The sequence below is a fragment of the Mycteria americana genome, chromosome 17 (genome assembly GCF_035582795.1).
Source record: "Mycteria americana isolate JAX WOST 10 ecotype Jacksonville Zoo and Gardens chromosome 17, USCA_MyAme_1.0, whole genome shotgun sequence".
Taxonomy (NCBI): domain Eukaryota; kingdom Metazoa; phylum Chordata; class Aves; order Ciconiiformes; family Ciconiidae; genus Mycteria; species Mycteria americana.
The window spans coordinates 11033225-11048429 of record NC_134381.1 but is presented as its reverse complement, the minus strand read 5'-3'; the positions used below and the strand labels follow the sequence as shown (position 1 = coordinate 11048429).

General features: G+C 41.4%; 1 protein-coding gene across 1 annotated transcript in view; it reads right to left on the bottom strand.

The window, feature by feature from the left end:
- Nucleotides 1–15205, bottom strand: part of CCDC187 (coiled-coil domain containing 187) — a 37308-nt gene that overhangs the window by 256 nt on the left and 21847 nt on the right. Inside the window, exons 13-28 of the mRNA XM_075519567.1 lie at nucleotides 13743–13849; nucleotides 13225–13335; nucleotides 12187–12326; nucleotides 11402–11535; nucleotides 10732–10874; nucleotides 10410–10597; nucleotides 9701–9788; nucleotides 8701–8877; nucleotides 8428–8606; nucleotides 5054–5238; nucleotides 4385–4497; nucleotides 3685–3853; nucleotides 2697–2818; nucleotides 2313–2440; nucleotides 1635–1714; nucleotides 25–1187 (exon numbers count right to left, since the gene is read on the bottom strand). Coding sequence (XP_075375682.1) covers nucleotides 25–1187; nucleotides 1635–1714; nucleotides 2313–2440; nucleotides 2697–2818; nucleotides 3685–3853; nucleotides 4385–4497; nucleotides 5054–5238; nucleotides 8428–8606; nucleotides 8701–8877; nucleotides 9701–9788; nucleotides 10410–10597; nucleotides 10732–10874; nucleotides 11402–11535; nucleotides 12187–12326; nucleotides 13225–13335; nucleotides 13743–13849 — 3227 coding nt within the window. The remainder of the gene's footprint in view (nucleotides 1–24; nucleotides 1188–1634; nucleotides 1715–2312; nucleotides 2441–2696; nucleotides 2819–3684; nucleotides 3854–4384; nucleotides 4498–5053; nucleotides 5239–8427; nucleotides 8607–8700; nucleotides 8878–9700; nucleotides 9789–10409; nucleotides 10598–10731; nucleotides 10875–11401; nucleotides 11536–12186; nucleotides 12327–13224; nucleotides 13336–13742; nucleotides 13850–15205) is intronic.

The following is a 15205-nucleotide window of genomic DNA, read 5'->3' as shown; positions in this document are numbered from 1 at the left end:
AGAAGAAAACAGTCCCCTCCTCACTTCCTTTATGGCTTGCCTTTCAGTTGTTGAATTATTTTTATTTCCTGGGGCCACTCTTTGCAAAGACTCAAATGAATTGGTTTCTGTATGGACTTCCTCAGAAATTCCCGGCATAGATGTGGACAGAGATACAATCTTACTGAGGTTGCTGGATGCGAGTGTCTCATTCAGAAGCTGTGCGTGATTATCTTCGCCTCCTGAAACTGATACATTTCTTGAAGATAGAAATGCTAATAATTTATTTGTAATATCTTTGTCAGGTGGAAGAGAGACAGTATTCTTAAGTTGGTCAGCAACCAAATCTAGATGTTTCGAAGAACCTGTCAGCAGAAACCCCATTAGGTCTCTATTTTGATCCACAACTAGACTGTTAATTCCACCATCCTTTTTCACTCTGCTAGTTGGAGAACTAGGTTTCTCCTGTTCATACATCTTAGGTGAGTAAATATCATCACTGCATGAAGAGCTGGCAACTGCATCTTTACCCTGTTTTGTGATCTCCTGAGAACAGGGTTTGTTTCTACTGTAGTTTTCCAAGACATCCAAATGTGCCTCATCCATTCCCTTGGCAGGATTATCAGACTGGGAGGAATACGCTGACTTCGTTTTGGAGGCATTTGCTTTGTTTGGTGGAATGAAAGAAAGCAAGTGAGCAGTGCAGCCATTACCTGAAACATCTCCAGAGTATTTCTGGGAGTGTGATGACATCTCAGTGCTATCATCTTTGGGCACTTCATGTTCATTGTGTTTGGCACTAGGTAACGTTTCCTTTCTGTTGCTTATTGCTATTAGCATCTCTTTTGAAACATGAGGAAACACATCCCGATTGTCATAGACAAACTCTTCTGGGATACTGACATCTGTGTCCTCTCCATTTTTCACCTCTGATTCAGAGTCTGAAATGGAGCTTTCCGAGATATCAATCCAAACTGCAGACACTTTCTGAAATTCTGGGAGTGAAGAGTCTGATTTGGCACTTTCACATCTCAGAGAGAAGTTGTTTGACTTGGATGATGATTCAGTGGAAGCTAATCCTTCAGAAAATGCTATTAAATTTAGTTCTTCATCAGAAGCTTCATGAGAAATATGGTTCAAATGCATCAAACACTGACTACCATCCACCTGATGGATCTCATAAGGGACAGGCACTTCCATTTCTTTAACTGGAACATTTAAAAGAAAAAAAAAAAATAGCATTTCAGAAAAAAATTTTTTATAGAAGAGGTTGCTGACAGGTAACTTAAGATTCAAATCCAGTAATCCTCAGCTGTAAATTGCATCCAGAAGACAGTAGCATTAAATACACAGTCAAGATTAGGACTATTCTTAATATCATTGTACAAAAATAAAAATCAGACTTATCAAATAAAGATGAGGAACTCAGTAATGTAGCAAGCAAGCAAAGACAATAGCATCCAATGTAGTTGATCAGAAGAGTTTGAATGCAGGATTTTCATTAAGATATCTATTATTTTAGCCCAATAACAAGCTTCACTACCTGGAACAAGTAGTAGGCTGTTACCCTCTATAGACAAACTCCAGGAAGAGCTATTATTCAGACTGTATGTTAAATAACTACAGAAACCCTTTTGGGAAAAGATATTTCTTACCTTCTGACAAAGGGATTTCAGAAGGTGCTTTTTCATCTATATGTATAATTTCCAGTTCTCTCTCAGAGTCTGTGCTAAATCTGAAAATACAACATTATAGTTGGATTAAACTGAAATTATGAAGTGTATGGTATGCACTGTCATTCAAGAATGTTGAGTAGAACGTTAAAAATTTCTTTGGGTGTATTAGATACCTACAGACAGCATAATGCAAAGTCTTTTAACTGTTACTTCAGATGCTTTCTGTCTAGCCCAAAGCATTCTGAAGACAATTTTTTTCCTCCCCAAACTGATTTCAACACCCCTTCAACTGACTCCAAAAAAATTAGATTACCTAATAAAACTTGTCACATTCATCAAACATTGTCTGTCAAGTATTATGTCAAACTCTTATAAAAGAGGTTTTTTGTTTGTAGGGTTTTTTGGGGGGGTAGGTGTTGGGTTTTTGTTGTTTGTTTTTTTGAGTAGAGGGTGGGGTTTTTTTTTTTTTTTTTTTTTTTTTTTTTTTTTTGAGCTGTACAAGACAAAAAATTCCCAGGCTGATGTCATTCAGGTCTGTGTCCTCTTTCCACAAGAGAACCACAACTACAGGCAGAAAACAAGCAAGGCAAGGTTTGACACATCAGTAAGAGAATCAGAAGGTAGGACTGAAGATTTTGGCCTTGACAGATACAGTACCTCTGTTCGTCTGATGACCTTTCTTTCCTTAACGGGGTTTTCACTAATGGAGCTTCGTTTAAAATCAGTATTGATCTTCTTTCCCCATCTTCATCATCAGAAGAAAGATCTTTCTTCCTTTTCCCAGCCTGCAGAGAGTGTGATCAAGAACCACTGAATATACAGGAAACCTAAAGAACACCAGTGAATTGCTGCTGGACTTCCCCCAGACTTAAGAGCAATATTTTGATATGGTACAAAACCTCAATACAACTTCAGCTTCTCTGCCTGCAAGCTGAGTTCCAAGTACAATATCTCCGTGACAGCCAATACTGAAGATTTCTTCTGTTGAAAAATTTATGTGAGAAAAGCCCAGTTAAGATAAATTATAAGCTTGCCACATGCCTGAAATGGACTGCAGGGGTCCTGCTCTTCTCTTAGAGTTTCATGACTTCTCTGCTCCTTGTGTGCCTTCTCCACTATCAGAGACTCTTTCTCTAGATCTTCTAAGGATGATGTAGCATCACCTGAAATACACAGATTATTCAGCACAGAAGGCAAACACAGGGTTCTTTATCTCAGCCACACAAAGTAGCCATGACTACAAGGATCTAAGGCTTGCTACTAGAGTTTATGGCAGTGCCTATGCACTGACACTCTGGGTTATGAAATAGCACAAGACTCCTTGCCAAATATAAAAAGAAAAAAGAAGTCAAAACACTAATGGTGAGATTGTGGTCCACTGAAGTCCATGGAAAAAATTTCTCTTTGCCTGAGGGACAGGATTTATTTCAGGCAATTTGATGTCCACATGCTCAAAGCTAGGCTTGAGAATCTAGTAAAGGTGCAGCCTATGCCAAACTTATATCGTCAAGACCACTGTGACTAAGTCTTAATCACACAAATCTATATGTAAATATTTATAATACAGATTATGCATACCCAGAACTACATAAATGATATAACTGGCTCATATATAAACAGCCAGTTTTATTTTTTGTGTCCTACTGCGAGCAAGAAATATGAACTGAGGATAAAACCTGGAAACAAAAATAACTCCAGCATGTCGTGTCGAAGTCTATCTTCAACTGATCTATGTTCTTTTAAAAAGAAAACCCTTAAATTATTTTTAAAATGCCTCAAAAGAGAGTAAGTTGTTAATGACACAATCAGAATAAGTTATGATTTTGTTCTGAGGAAGCAATATAATCATATCTCATAATAAACCTTTGAGAGATCTCCACCATCTTGCCTAGCAGTAATTTATATATTGGGTATAGTAAGCAAGACACTTAGGTAATAAATGAGAAGATTGTCTCTCTTTCTGTCTGGATTAAAGTTTGATTGAAGTGGTTGAAACAGATTGGACATAATAGCATTAAATATGATTTACCAGTTCCTTGAAGAGTATTTTCTGCCTGAACCAGGCATAAGTTACACAAAGCAGAAAGCATCCCCCAGCCTTTCACTGTGAACTTGCTATCACATGGATTAATATCTTCATTGTCTTTAGGATCTGTCTTTGGGTTTGAAGTAAATGCCTTTTCCTCCAGCACAGATTCCTAGAATGTAAATATTTAAGAGACAGAGTTAATGTGTTAAGAGAAAAGGACTTTGCTGTTGGCAGACTGGCACAAAGAATAGTTAAGAGATCAGAGATTAAATCTGTATGTTCACACTAAGCTATATAAGTGCATATGGACTCCTATGCATATATACCCACGCTGGGGCTGTGTCACTGGTGTAGGAAATAGGAAAGAGAAGAGTCTCTGCAGCTGCTATGGGCAAATAATAGTTTACTGCTCCAGGCACAGGTTTAGTTTCTCCAGGAGCAGTACAGCACTTACCCACAGGGGATGGCTTAAACACATTCTCACTAGTTAACAACATACAGAAAATGGAAGGGGCAGGAAAGTTGTGGTAAACCAGCCCATGTCAAAGTTTAGCTGAAGTACACATAATCAACACAAGACTGATTTCTACTTTATGATCGTAACTGCCAAATGAGTCTTGTGCTGGTCCTATCTTAAGGCAAGTATAACCTGGGGCACCATTCCTTTAGGCAGAAATGGAATTCCAGAAGGGATCCTTACCGGAAACGCACACTTTCTGTCTTCTCTTGTAATGGGTGTGGATATAGGTTCATCCATTCTAGCTGAATTTGCACATTCCAGAGGTAATAAAACATGATCCTGAGCATTCAGCTCTGAAAGGTACAACATTAAGTTATGTTTCCAATGCTGCATTTTTTTCCATGAGTAACTTGACTAATAGCTTTTTGTTTAGCTCAAAAAGGCATATTTAAAAATATCAATAGTTTGAGTAACTTAGTTTTGCCCTACACACTCCTTGTCACACCAACAGAAGCTGACAGGACCCTTATTTACCCAATCATTACCTTAGGTATCATCCAGTTCCATGGTAGCAACTGTAAAACCCACTTTCAGAAATTTCTACGCTTTCTCTCTTCCTTCATCTGTGCATAACCGCTACCTCAGCAAAACAACATACACCTTTGTTACCCCTTCTTCTTGCTAATCCTGAACAGATCCTGGTACCAAAACCCACGCTGGAGGTAACCAAGGAAAAGATCACCATCACAAGTTCTCTCTCATGGGCTAATTAGCTTGACAGTCCTCTTCTGAAAGATCATTTGAACTGCTCCAAAGAACACCTGAGACTTCAACTTTTGCTCTAAGTCATTCAGTTTGACTAAGCGGTCACAAACACGGTTTGCTACAGAAGTCTTCTTTAGTGGGTACCTGTGTTTATGTGATCTTTAATCGTAAAGGCCGAGCCGGTGGTTTGACTGGTAGTACCACACACTTTCTTGGCCACCATTCCAGACGCATCAGGACCCTGCACACCAAGGGACTGCTCCAAACCCAGGGACTCCTCTGCCTGTTTCTGGTACTGTACCAGTGTTTTCTTGTTCTCAGTAGAAAAGCTGTAAACAGTTAGACAAGGAATTAATGATGGGGAGTTGTTTTTGTGTTCCGAAGTTAATAATGACAAATCTATATGAAGTCAAAGGTGTGAATTAAACGCTTCTGGTAGTGCTTGATAGTACCTGTAGAGTGCTCACATGCACATATATGTTTATAAACCAGCAAATTAAGAAAGCCAGAAGCACTCTGGATGGTGTATTTATTTCTCCATTCCCCTCCCTCTCACTTGATACTGTGTTTTATATAGTCAGGTTTCTAATCTTCATAGACAAGAATGGGAGGAGACTGAAGAAATCATCAGCACTGAAAAGGCAAAACCAGGGTCAAACTCTGAACCTGTATGCCTCCTCCATTTCCAATCAATGATACTGTATCAGATTCCAACAGATCTCATTAAATTTTCCACTTTAAATATAGCATCACAACTTTATGGACATTTGGGACATCAGATACTGATTGAACTTTCTAAACAGTCTCCTTACTGCAAAAGCACAAGGCAACACAATTCATACTCGCAGACTTTTCTGTTAGTGGTACAAGTTCTAGAATACACAGTTGAGTAAGTTATTCTGTTCAGAAAAAACAGTGATCTACATGTGGGGGTTTTTTGTTGGTTTTTTGTTTGTTTTTTTACTACAATAACAGTTTAAAAAGTTAAACATAGATTAAAATTAACAATATGACAGTGTCTAGAAGCTAAATCCCTATTCAATTTTTTTAATGTGAAAAAAGCAGGCCTCTAGAGTATTCAACACCACTAATGTTTAAGGATTTCAAAATAAGTATCCCAGTTCAGAAGATATATTCCCAATTCTTAGCTAAAAGCTTGTCCATTTATAACAATTACAAGTTTCTGTATTCCTTGTTTCTATTATTTAACACCCATTAATAAAACCCCAAACCAGCAGCTTTCTCTGCACGTTGGTAATCTATTTATTATTTCCGTTTGCTTTCATTTTTAAAAGTATTTCCCAACCCTTTCCATCCCCTGACAGCCCTGCTTATTAACTATCTTCCTGATCAATATAAAACATGAACATACCTGCACTGGTGGATAGATAGCATAATTACCACGCTGCGCTCTTACAGAGGGGAGAGATCTATACACCATCACGCAGCAGCCAGAGTTTGGGTGGGGTGCACGGCGAGTTCCACCAGGCCCTGTCTGCTCTAGACTGACGCTAATATTCACTGTTCTCCTATGAGCAGGCTTGTCAGTAATAAGAAGTGAAAGCACAGCCAAGAAAGCTTTTAAAGATTTCTGTGACTTGTAATCAATAACACTGTGAATTATAGATCAGTTCCATGAAGGGATTTATTTGAAAGCCTTTCCCCATGGGGACTTAAGTAAATGCGCAAACCTGACTCACCAGTCTGCTAAAGGTCTGGCTAACACTGAATGAAAAAGGGTTTTTTTTAATTCATATAGATACATATTTGTCTTTTAACTGCAGCTGGTTTTTTTTCCTGAAACAAACTAGATTTTTGTTCATCTGAACCTGCTTTGGAACTGCTGTTCTGAGTGGTGTGGATACTGCTGGGTCCTCATCCGCACTGCTCAGCTCTGCCAGCTCAGTGGGAAGCCAACGGGGATGCTGGGGATGCAGCGCCTGGGGAACAGGAGGCCAGTGCTGTCTCAGAACAGTCTGACTGAACTCCCGAATTACCTCCGACTGGGGCATTTTACATGACACCTCTACGCTTCAGTTTAAGCCTAAGATTAAGCCCCGTGTGGTACAAAAGCCTTCTGTGGTTAAATTCTAAGTGAAACACAAGCCTGCTCTGAGAGGTTAAGTGATACATAGGCTTAGAACCAGAGGATGACAGAGGAGTTAATTTCACCAATTAAATCAATACATTTCTACTCATTCCATATGGGTATTTTGAGGTTTAGTTAATATATAGTGCAAAGTGTTTTGAGTTTGTAGTTAAAAACCATCATGAAAACGTGAATTATCATTAGCAGTTGTGTGGCATCATTAAAAAAATATCCTGGTTATTAATGCTATGTAAATTAACTTGCCTAGACCTGATGTCAAAGCTACATTTGTTCCTACCATTGCAATGACAGGCCCCAGGCCCACAGACTTAGATAACACTGCTTAACATTTTATAGTGCAGATAATTGTAATGAAATATGTTTACCTGCTTGCACAAAAATGCAGAATTTAAAATATATAAAGCCTGCAAGGACTGGCTTTCCTAAAGCACAGAGGATTGTGACACTGAATGCAAGAGCATGGAGCCATTCTAATGGGAGCACAGCTGCCTTGGGAACAAATGCTACTCCACCTTCTGCACACAGGAGTAAATAGTTTATTGCCCAGTGCAGCCCCTTCCATGTGCAATAAGCTTATGGTGGGAGACCAACATGGCTTTTTTTAGCATGAAAGATGTGTCCAACTTCTAATGATAAATCCAAATCACAGTACTACGTGATTACATATATATGTATATATACACAGATAGATATATACATATACACAGACTCTCTAAATTTGAGGATTAAGGCTCAGATTTAGCTTGTTCTATTGAAGGAGTTAATACTTGTGACATACAGAAGTACTGAGATCATAATGTAACTCCCTTTAACCACCAGGAGTATTTTTTATTTTTTTAACATCAGAAACAGTCCCTGAAAAACAGTACAGTTGGTGTAAATACTGACTCAAACAACTTTCTGGTAAAATTCAAGATTTCACTTAAAACACTTTCCCTCTGCACAGAAGGGTACTTCTTTTTAAAGAATGGGAAAATCTGAAATAAATAAAATGTTTCTTATTGATATATTGAAGTGATGAATGTAGTCTACCTGAAGAATTTAGTAAGTGGTATGGAAAGGATCTCCAGCTATGGATCCAGACACCTTAATTTACTTGATGCTGTTCACATACCCTGCAATAAGCCAGTCCCTGCCCTGAAGAACTTACCGTTTTGGACATGAGATGGTAGGTTGGACATACGGAGGACACACAAGTAAACAGTGAGGCAATATTGGTCAGAATGATAAGCAGTGATCTTGATGCATCAACTGCTTGAACACAGAGGTTTTCAAAACTTATCGTTATAGAAGTCCCTCTCGGGACCATTTAAAGGTCACACAATTATCTAGGACATAAGTGCCTCCATCTTCTCCACTGGATTGGTTCTTACCTTCAGCTATTGCTGTGGAAAGGGTTTTTACTTACCCCTCAGATTTCTTGCTTTGTTTATTCTTTAGCTGGACACAACTCTCTTTATTCCCTGATGGATCAGGCCTTTCTAGCTGGGCTGTGGACTCTGCTGAGGAGGAGTATAACTTTGGGCTAGAAATAAGTCTCATTGTCTTCAGCTTTATTGCTTCTTCAGTTACTGGGCTCCTTGTAAGCTAAAAGGAAATGATTATACATAAGGTGTCACCGGGGTTCCGTTGCTGTAGTGTGAGCTCTGACTTCAGTTATTATCCACTCAAAAAAACCCACCGAGACATCTAGCAACTGTGAGTTAATAACCTCTTGCTTCCCAGCCAAGTTATGCAGCTTTTCCTGGAGTTGTGCTGTTGAATGCCGCATCATTAGGATTTCTCTTTGCTGCTTTAATAAAAGCTTTCTTTCTTGATGGGCTGCCCTGTAGATGTTTTGCAGGTGCTGGATTTCTGCCTACGCAAAGCAGAAAAAGAAAGGAGCGCAAGAGAGCCAAGATAAAAGAGAAGAGAGACCTACTTAAAAATGTGTATAGTATTTCTTAACATAAGGCAATACTACTCACAAAACATCCTGAAAGTTCAATATGCAGGTTTCGTCCCTTTTTTTGTAAAAAGTTTTTGCAGCTTTATTTTTCACTAATGCTGCCTGGGGGTTACCTGTGAAAACTAATGACAGGTAAGGGGATATTTCACTGCCTGGGAGATGGGGTGTCTCTAAGAGGTGAGACCTTTGGAAATGGATTATCTTCAGGTCATTCAAAACTACAGGATGCTTGTGGTTTGCACTCTGTTTGCATAGCAATTCCTTGAAGTAAAGGAGAGGCTTGTATTACATAGTGAGTAGGACAGAAATTTTCTGATTACCAAGTGTAAGTATGAGCCCAGCATTCCTCTCAGTAGCAGGAGAATTGAGACTATAAAATTAGCTGTCAGATTAATTTAATATATTTCAATATCAGAAGCATAAATCAGTGGAAACGTACATTATGTGGCCTGTTTGTTGTGGCACAAATAGAAAAATCCACAATAACAGTGGAGTAGCAGGAAAAAAAATAAAAGGTTTTCTTTTCTCTAAGATTTACAGACTGCTGACTTTAGCACAAAAAATACCTCACTGAATGGAGGAAGCAAAGCAGAATAATGCATGTGAAATGACATCAGTAACTTTTTTTTTTAAAAAGCAAACCCCACTCGCTCCAGAGCTCCAGGCACCTCCCCGGGTCATATCCTCCCCCTGTTTATAAAATGAAACCCAGCTCCTCTTGCTGCAGCATTACCTGCTCCTGTTTCAGCTCCGTTAGGATTTTGCGCTGCTTTGCAGCCATGGCAGAGGCTCCCTTACTGTCTCGCAGGTTTTCCAGACAGCTGGAGACCAAAGAAGGATGGGGATCACTATCGATAGTTAAATGCCATGAATTTAACGCTCTTCAGAAAACAAGGCCAGGGACAGGATCAAAGCTCCTCTCAAAGCAGCTGTAAAAGCAGCAGTAGGGTATGGAAGGCTCTGCAGAACATTCTCTTAGACTTGGAGGACATCTCACCACGCCGGGCCCGTATCACCTGGAGCTCAAGGCAGCCAGACTTCCCTGAGCTCTCATACACAGCACCCACTGGCGAGGGAGCCACGCAGCGGGGGGCCAGACCGCCCCTCGCCATGCCCCAGGCCAGCCCGTGCTGAGGGACGCCTCGCACGAGGGGGCTCGCACCGTCCCCAGTCAGCGCTGAGGAGGGGCTCGCGCCACACCGGCGGGAGGCTGCAGCAGGGAGCTCAGCTGTGCTCCGGAGAGAACAAAACTGCGCAGACTCCTCTCCTTCTGCTTTACCTGCACTTACTCTGTAAGAGAAGGATTTTATACTTGCTCTCTTCCCCTGAGCTGGGACAGTTTTTCTTCCTATGAGCAGGCGGCAGCACCTCCACCTCCTGCTGAAGGAGCTGTCCCTGTCAGGGCAGGCCTGTGGCGTCCTGCCCACGCATCTCCCCCTCACCGTTTCTGGTGGCCCAGCCAGGCCAGCTCAGCCCTGGCTTTCTCCCGGAGAGCTTTTATGCGGAGCTTGAGGAGGGCAGCCTGGTGTCGAGCTCGCAGCTCTTCTCCCCTCAGACACTGCTCCGCCATGGCCAAGCTGAAACGGCAGAAGGTGCTGGAGCCTCCGTAGTGCCGGCTGACTTCACTCCACTAGGGAGAGAGCAGAACGCCGTGTTTATTGGAGAAGTGCCGTGCGGGTGACGAGTTTGACATGGGGACTAAAAGCCACAGAAATCCCCCAAAACAACAAACACTCCACACTCTAGTGTGAGAGCTGGTGTTACCCGGCTGTCGGAGCTGGCCTGCTCGCTGCTTTCTCCAGAGTCATCCCCTGCACGGGTCTCCCCGTGGGGCAGAGTCACCACAGGTGACAGATTCAAGGTTTGATGGTCGTGCAGTGGCTCCCCATGCTCTGCCGGCAGGGATCCTAAGGAGAAGATTTAAAGTCACCGTAAGTAAAATATTTCTCTGTAACAGAAAGGAAAAAAAGACCGCAAAAACTGTTCCCATAGCACATGAGTTAGCATCCATTCCCGAATTCAAGGCGCCTTTGCAAAGACTTGGCAGCCGGGCCTGTCCTCTGCCCTCAGCAGGAGCCTGAGGGGAATCACCCCACAGCTGTTCGCTTACAGGAGCAAGTTATGAACGCTAACCTCACTTTCAAGTGAAATCATGGTAACCAGGTAAAAAAAGAAAAAAGGGCCCTATAAATAGGGTAAATAACTCTCAACTCCCAAGATTATTTTCTGTAGAAGGGTCAGGAGTACAAAGGGAGATCGTTATAGTTTAAATATGCATAATGAATATTTAGGTCAAAATTTTCAAAATAAGTTAGAAAATTAGTGAGATTTGTGATTATGTGTTCCAGCCCCTGGATGCTGCGCTGTTTCTCATGCCATGCTAGAAAGTGGGTTATTTGCCCAATACCACCAAATCCTTTAACTTAGTGTTCACCTCCTTGAAGCACTGAGCAATATGAGCCCCTTCCTCCCACAGGTTTTCTTTGTCCCACTATTTTGGGATCCACTGGACTGTGATCTCTTTCTATCTTCAATGCAGATTGTTTCAGTGAATGCGTCTCTCCATTACTGAAGGTAAGAAAGACAAGAAATATTTTCTTATTGCAGTCAGAGATACTATTTAAATTCCTAGTTTTCATAGCAGAGTCCTCTGTGGAGGCTGAATCTTCTTCAAACTAGCATGGTGCTCATTTTTATGCAATATTGGAAGTTTTACCTGAGCAAAGGTGCCTTTCTGGTAATTGTATCCACAAGACTCTAGAAGCAATTCTCAAGTCTTTAATCTATGCCACTTTAAATGAACACAAAAGTGTGCACACACAATATTCTCATTTATGCCAAGGTATATGATGGTAACGCAAAATGAGGAAAATTATATTTTCGCACAAGTTTCAAATAGACTTCTACCTTTTAAAAAAAAAATGCAAAGTCTCCCACAACATTGGAAAGGTGTTTATACCATGGTCTGTGCATAAATCGGAGTAGAAAGGCTGTATTGCAAAGATAGATCTCTGCTGTCAAGTATCTGAATGAATGAAGTGGTTAGACCATAGTCTTAAAGATAATGCAACGGCCATGTAAGCTGTTCTTAAATGACTTGGAAGTTAACATCCATTTTAGAAACAAACACAGTGCAAATGCTCTAGAGCCCCAAGTCATTCATATAGTCAAACCACAGGCTAAAACATCAGAGTGCCTCAATGTATCGGAGTCCTGTACCTGCCAGCTGCATTGTCACCTTCCGACTGGTATCCTCGCCACATTTGCTCTGCATGGTCCAATCTTGGCACAGAAGAATAACTCCCTTTGGAGCTACTGCTCCTACTCCACTCCTGCAAATGCAGAAATTGTCCGTAGACCTGAATGATCCATTTGAAAGGCAGAACTTTTAAGCCTTCTTCCCTCATCCTCTTGGGAAAGCCCTTCATTGTAGATAAGGCTTTTCACATGCCAATAATTTCTGAAGAGTTGGATTAACTAATGAGCTGGATACTATTCACAGTGAAAAAATTGTGGGGGCATATGGAAGTAAGGTAATGTAACAGCTCACAAACTGTTGTGTATTTAGAGCTGCTTTCATGGGAGTCAGGGTACTGTGCTCATCCTAAGGGCTTTAAAAAAAAAAACCATACAGAGATCACTTCTGTCTGAGCTGTTTAAACATATTGAGAGACATTAATTGAGCTGAAGTATCCTCCAAAGCAAATACTCTCAATGATGTAATGAGAGCTTGGAACTGCACATGAGGTCTGAGCTTGTGTTTATGCATATGGGGCTAAATTCTTATTCTAACAAATAGACACTGAAGTCCATCAGTTCCTAGCTGACTTCAGAATCTGAGGCTGGAAGGTAAACCACAAATAAACAGCATGCTAATTTTTTTTTTAAATATACTTTTTGGTCAGGATTAGCATCTCCCTAGGTTCTCATGTCTGAGCAAGTTATCACAGTAATTATCTCTTGAGGACTTAAAAACCCTTCTCTTGATTTTACAGCAAAACCAGCCATAGACACCAAAAGCTGCAGTACCTAAGTGATTTCAGATCAACAGTCCAAAAGACAGCCTAAGGGACTGCATTACCTGAGAGACCTGGGCACTTCCAAAAAGTTACCCTGATCTACAGTTTTTATCAGTTTAAAACCCCCTTTTGATTAAGGGACGCTAAGTGAGAAAAAAAAAAAACCAAACACTGGGGACTGGAGGAACATTTTACTGAATCCAGAAGCAGTAACACAGGATCTGAAATGATAACTTACCTCCGAATTGTGCTGAAGCAGGTCACTCAAAAACCTCTGGCTTTCCTGAACCTCTAGCTTTGCTTTCTCCCTCAGCACTGTAAGCTGCTGTTTCTGCTGGAGCTGATGGACCTGCATTAGGAAATGACATTCTATAAATAATATTTTTAAGCAAGTCACATGATTCCTCAGAGCCAGGGGGCAAAGGGCAGCAAACTCCAAAGAAAGCAGAACAGGTATTTGTGCAGCCAACTCCTATTGCATCCTGCTGCCTTTGGAAAGCAGTACAAACACTTGCTTTAGCTGCAGCAGAGCAATGCATTCTTGCCCACCACTGCTAGGCTAGGATCTCCAAATAGCAAATGAAGGCTAGCACCTCTCCTTTACAGCTACATCAGGCTTATAAACCTGAGGCAGCCAGCTGATGCCAACTGATTATAGCCTAAACACACCCAAATCCAGGGATAGCTAGCACCTTTTTACCTGGCATAGCAGAACTTGAATTGCTCTTGGCTTGTTGTGTGGGTTGCTGACTGTACCTTCAGTTTGTGAGCCAGTAGTAGGGAGGTTTGTCTCAAATTGTCCAGATGGCTCCTGTGTTTCTCTTCCAGTTCTGTGCAGCTAGGGTCTCCTTCACCTGCAGAAGCTTAGGAAATAGATGGTAAGTCACCATTTCTTAACTGAAAAAATCTGTGCTCCATTTAATAGGTGCCAGCTGAAGAAAGTATCAGAGTTAACCAGAGGGAGGCAGTGGAAGCAGATTCCTTCAGATTTCAGTTGCTGCCCTGAAAATGCGCTTCTACACTGTCAAAGTCCTTTGGGATTTAGGCATTTGCTAAGTGTTTTGCCAGCAGGGCTGACTTGCTGGGTCACCACTGAGGCCAGTATACCTTGTAAATAATCTGACAGTATCATGGTATTTTCAGTGGAGTACCAGGGCATCTGCTTCTCAGCATTCTTTGCTGTATTTCAGGCCTGACTGTACTTCTCAAAACATGCCTGAGTCCTAATACATAGATTTAAACAAGGGATCACCAAAAGGGGAAGCGGGGATGTGTACACTGTTCCTAACTGCATTTTCCTTTTGAATCCTTCCTGGGCCTATTTTTGGAAGCCTCCCAAATCTGACATCTGCCTTTATTCCTGGAATCACTTCTCTGCATACATTTACTTCTTCTACCATATCTGAAGAAGGAAAATGTCACTACCTACATCCTGTCAAGAAATCTGTTAGCATGAAGTCCTGCAAGTATTGGGGAGAGGGGAAGAGGTAGGACTCAAGAGGGCCTATGCCAGGAAAGAGAAGGACTGGGGAGCAATTCCCTTTCCAAGCCCAAAGTCCAGAGCGTGAGTTATTGCCACCCTGGTTCCCACTGCTCCTTTGCTGCACTAACAGGATCAGACCCACGAGTTACAGAAGAGGAAAAGCTTCCCAACTTGGTCACCTCTTTGGGAACTCTAGCAGCACCGTGTGTGCCCCCTCCATCTTGCAGCTTCTCCCTGTACAGCGGTGCAGGTTTGATTTCTCTCTTTTGCCACGGGGAGACAAACCCGTGAAAAAAAGTTTTTGCTTTTAAGTGGGGAAAACAACTCTTATTCCAGGTGCACCTATTGCACTGCTACTTCCCTATTGTAACTCTCCCGTCTGTCTTTTACAGTATAGGTGATGAATGTTTACCAGTGATATGTTCTTGGCCGCTTTGAGCTTCTCAGATGAATTGCTAAGCTTATGCAAACAGGTTGGGTGTTTACTCTGTGCTGTGCCACCGTCAGAGCAACCAGAGTCATAAATGAATTGAAATGTGGGTCATAAATAGAAATAGGTTTGACTTGGAAACTTCAGATAAAATCTGTATCCCTGTCCAGATTGTCTGAATCCAAATTACCCCATGCCTCAGGATAAGCCCACGACATGCAAGGTTTGGTTTTGCTTTAAATACTGGAGGATCTTTAACATGGAAGGAGCAGAGACGTGGGCTTCTTTGCATGCCAGGATGGTTTT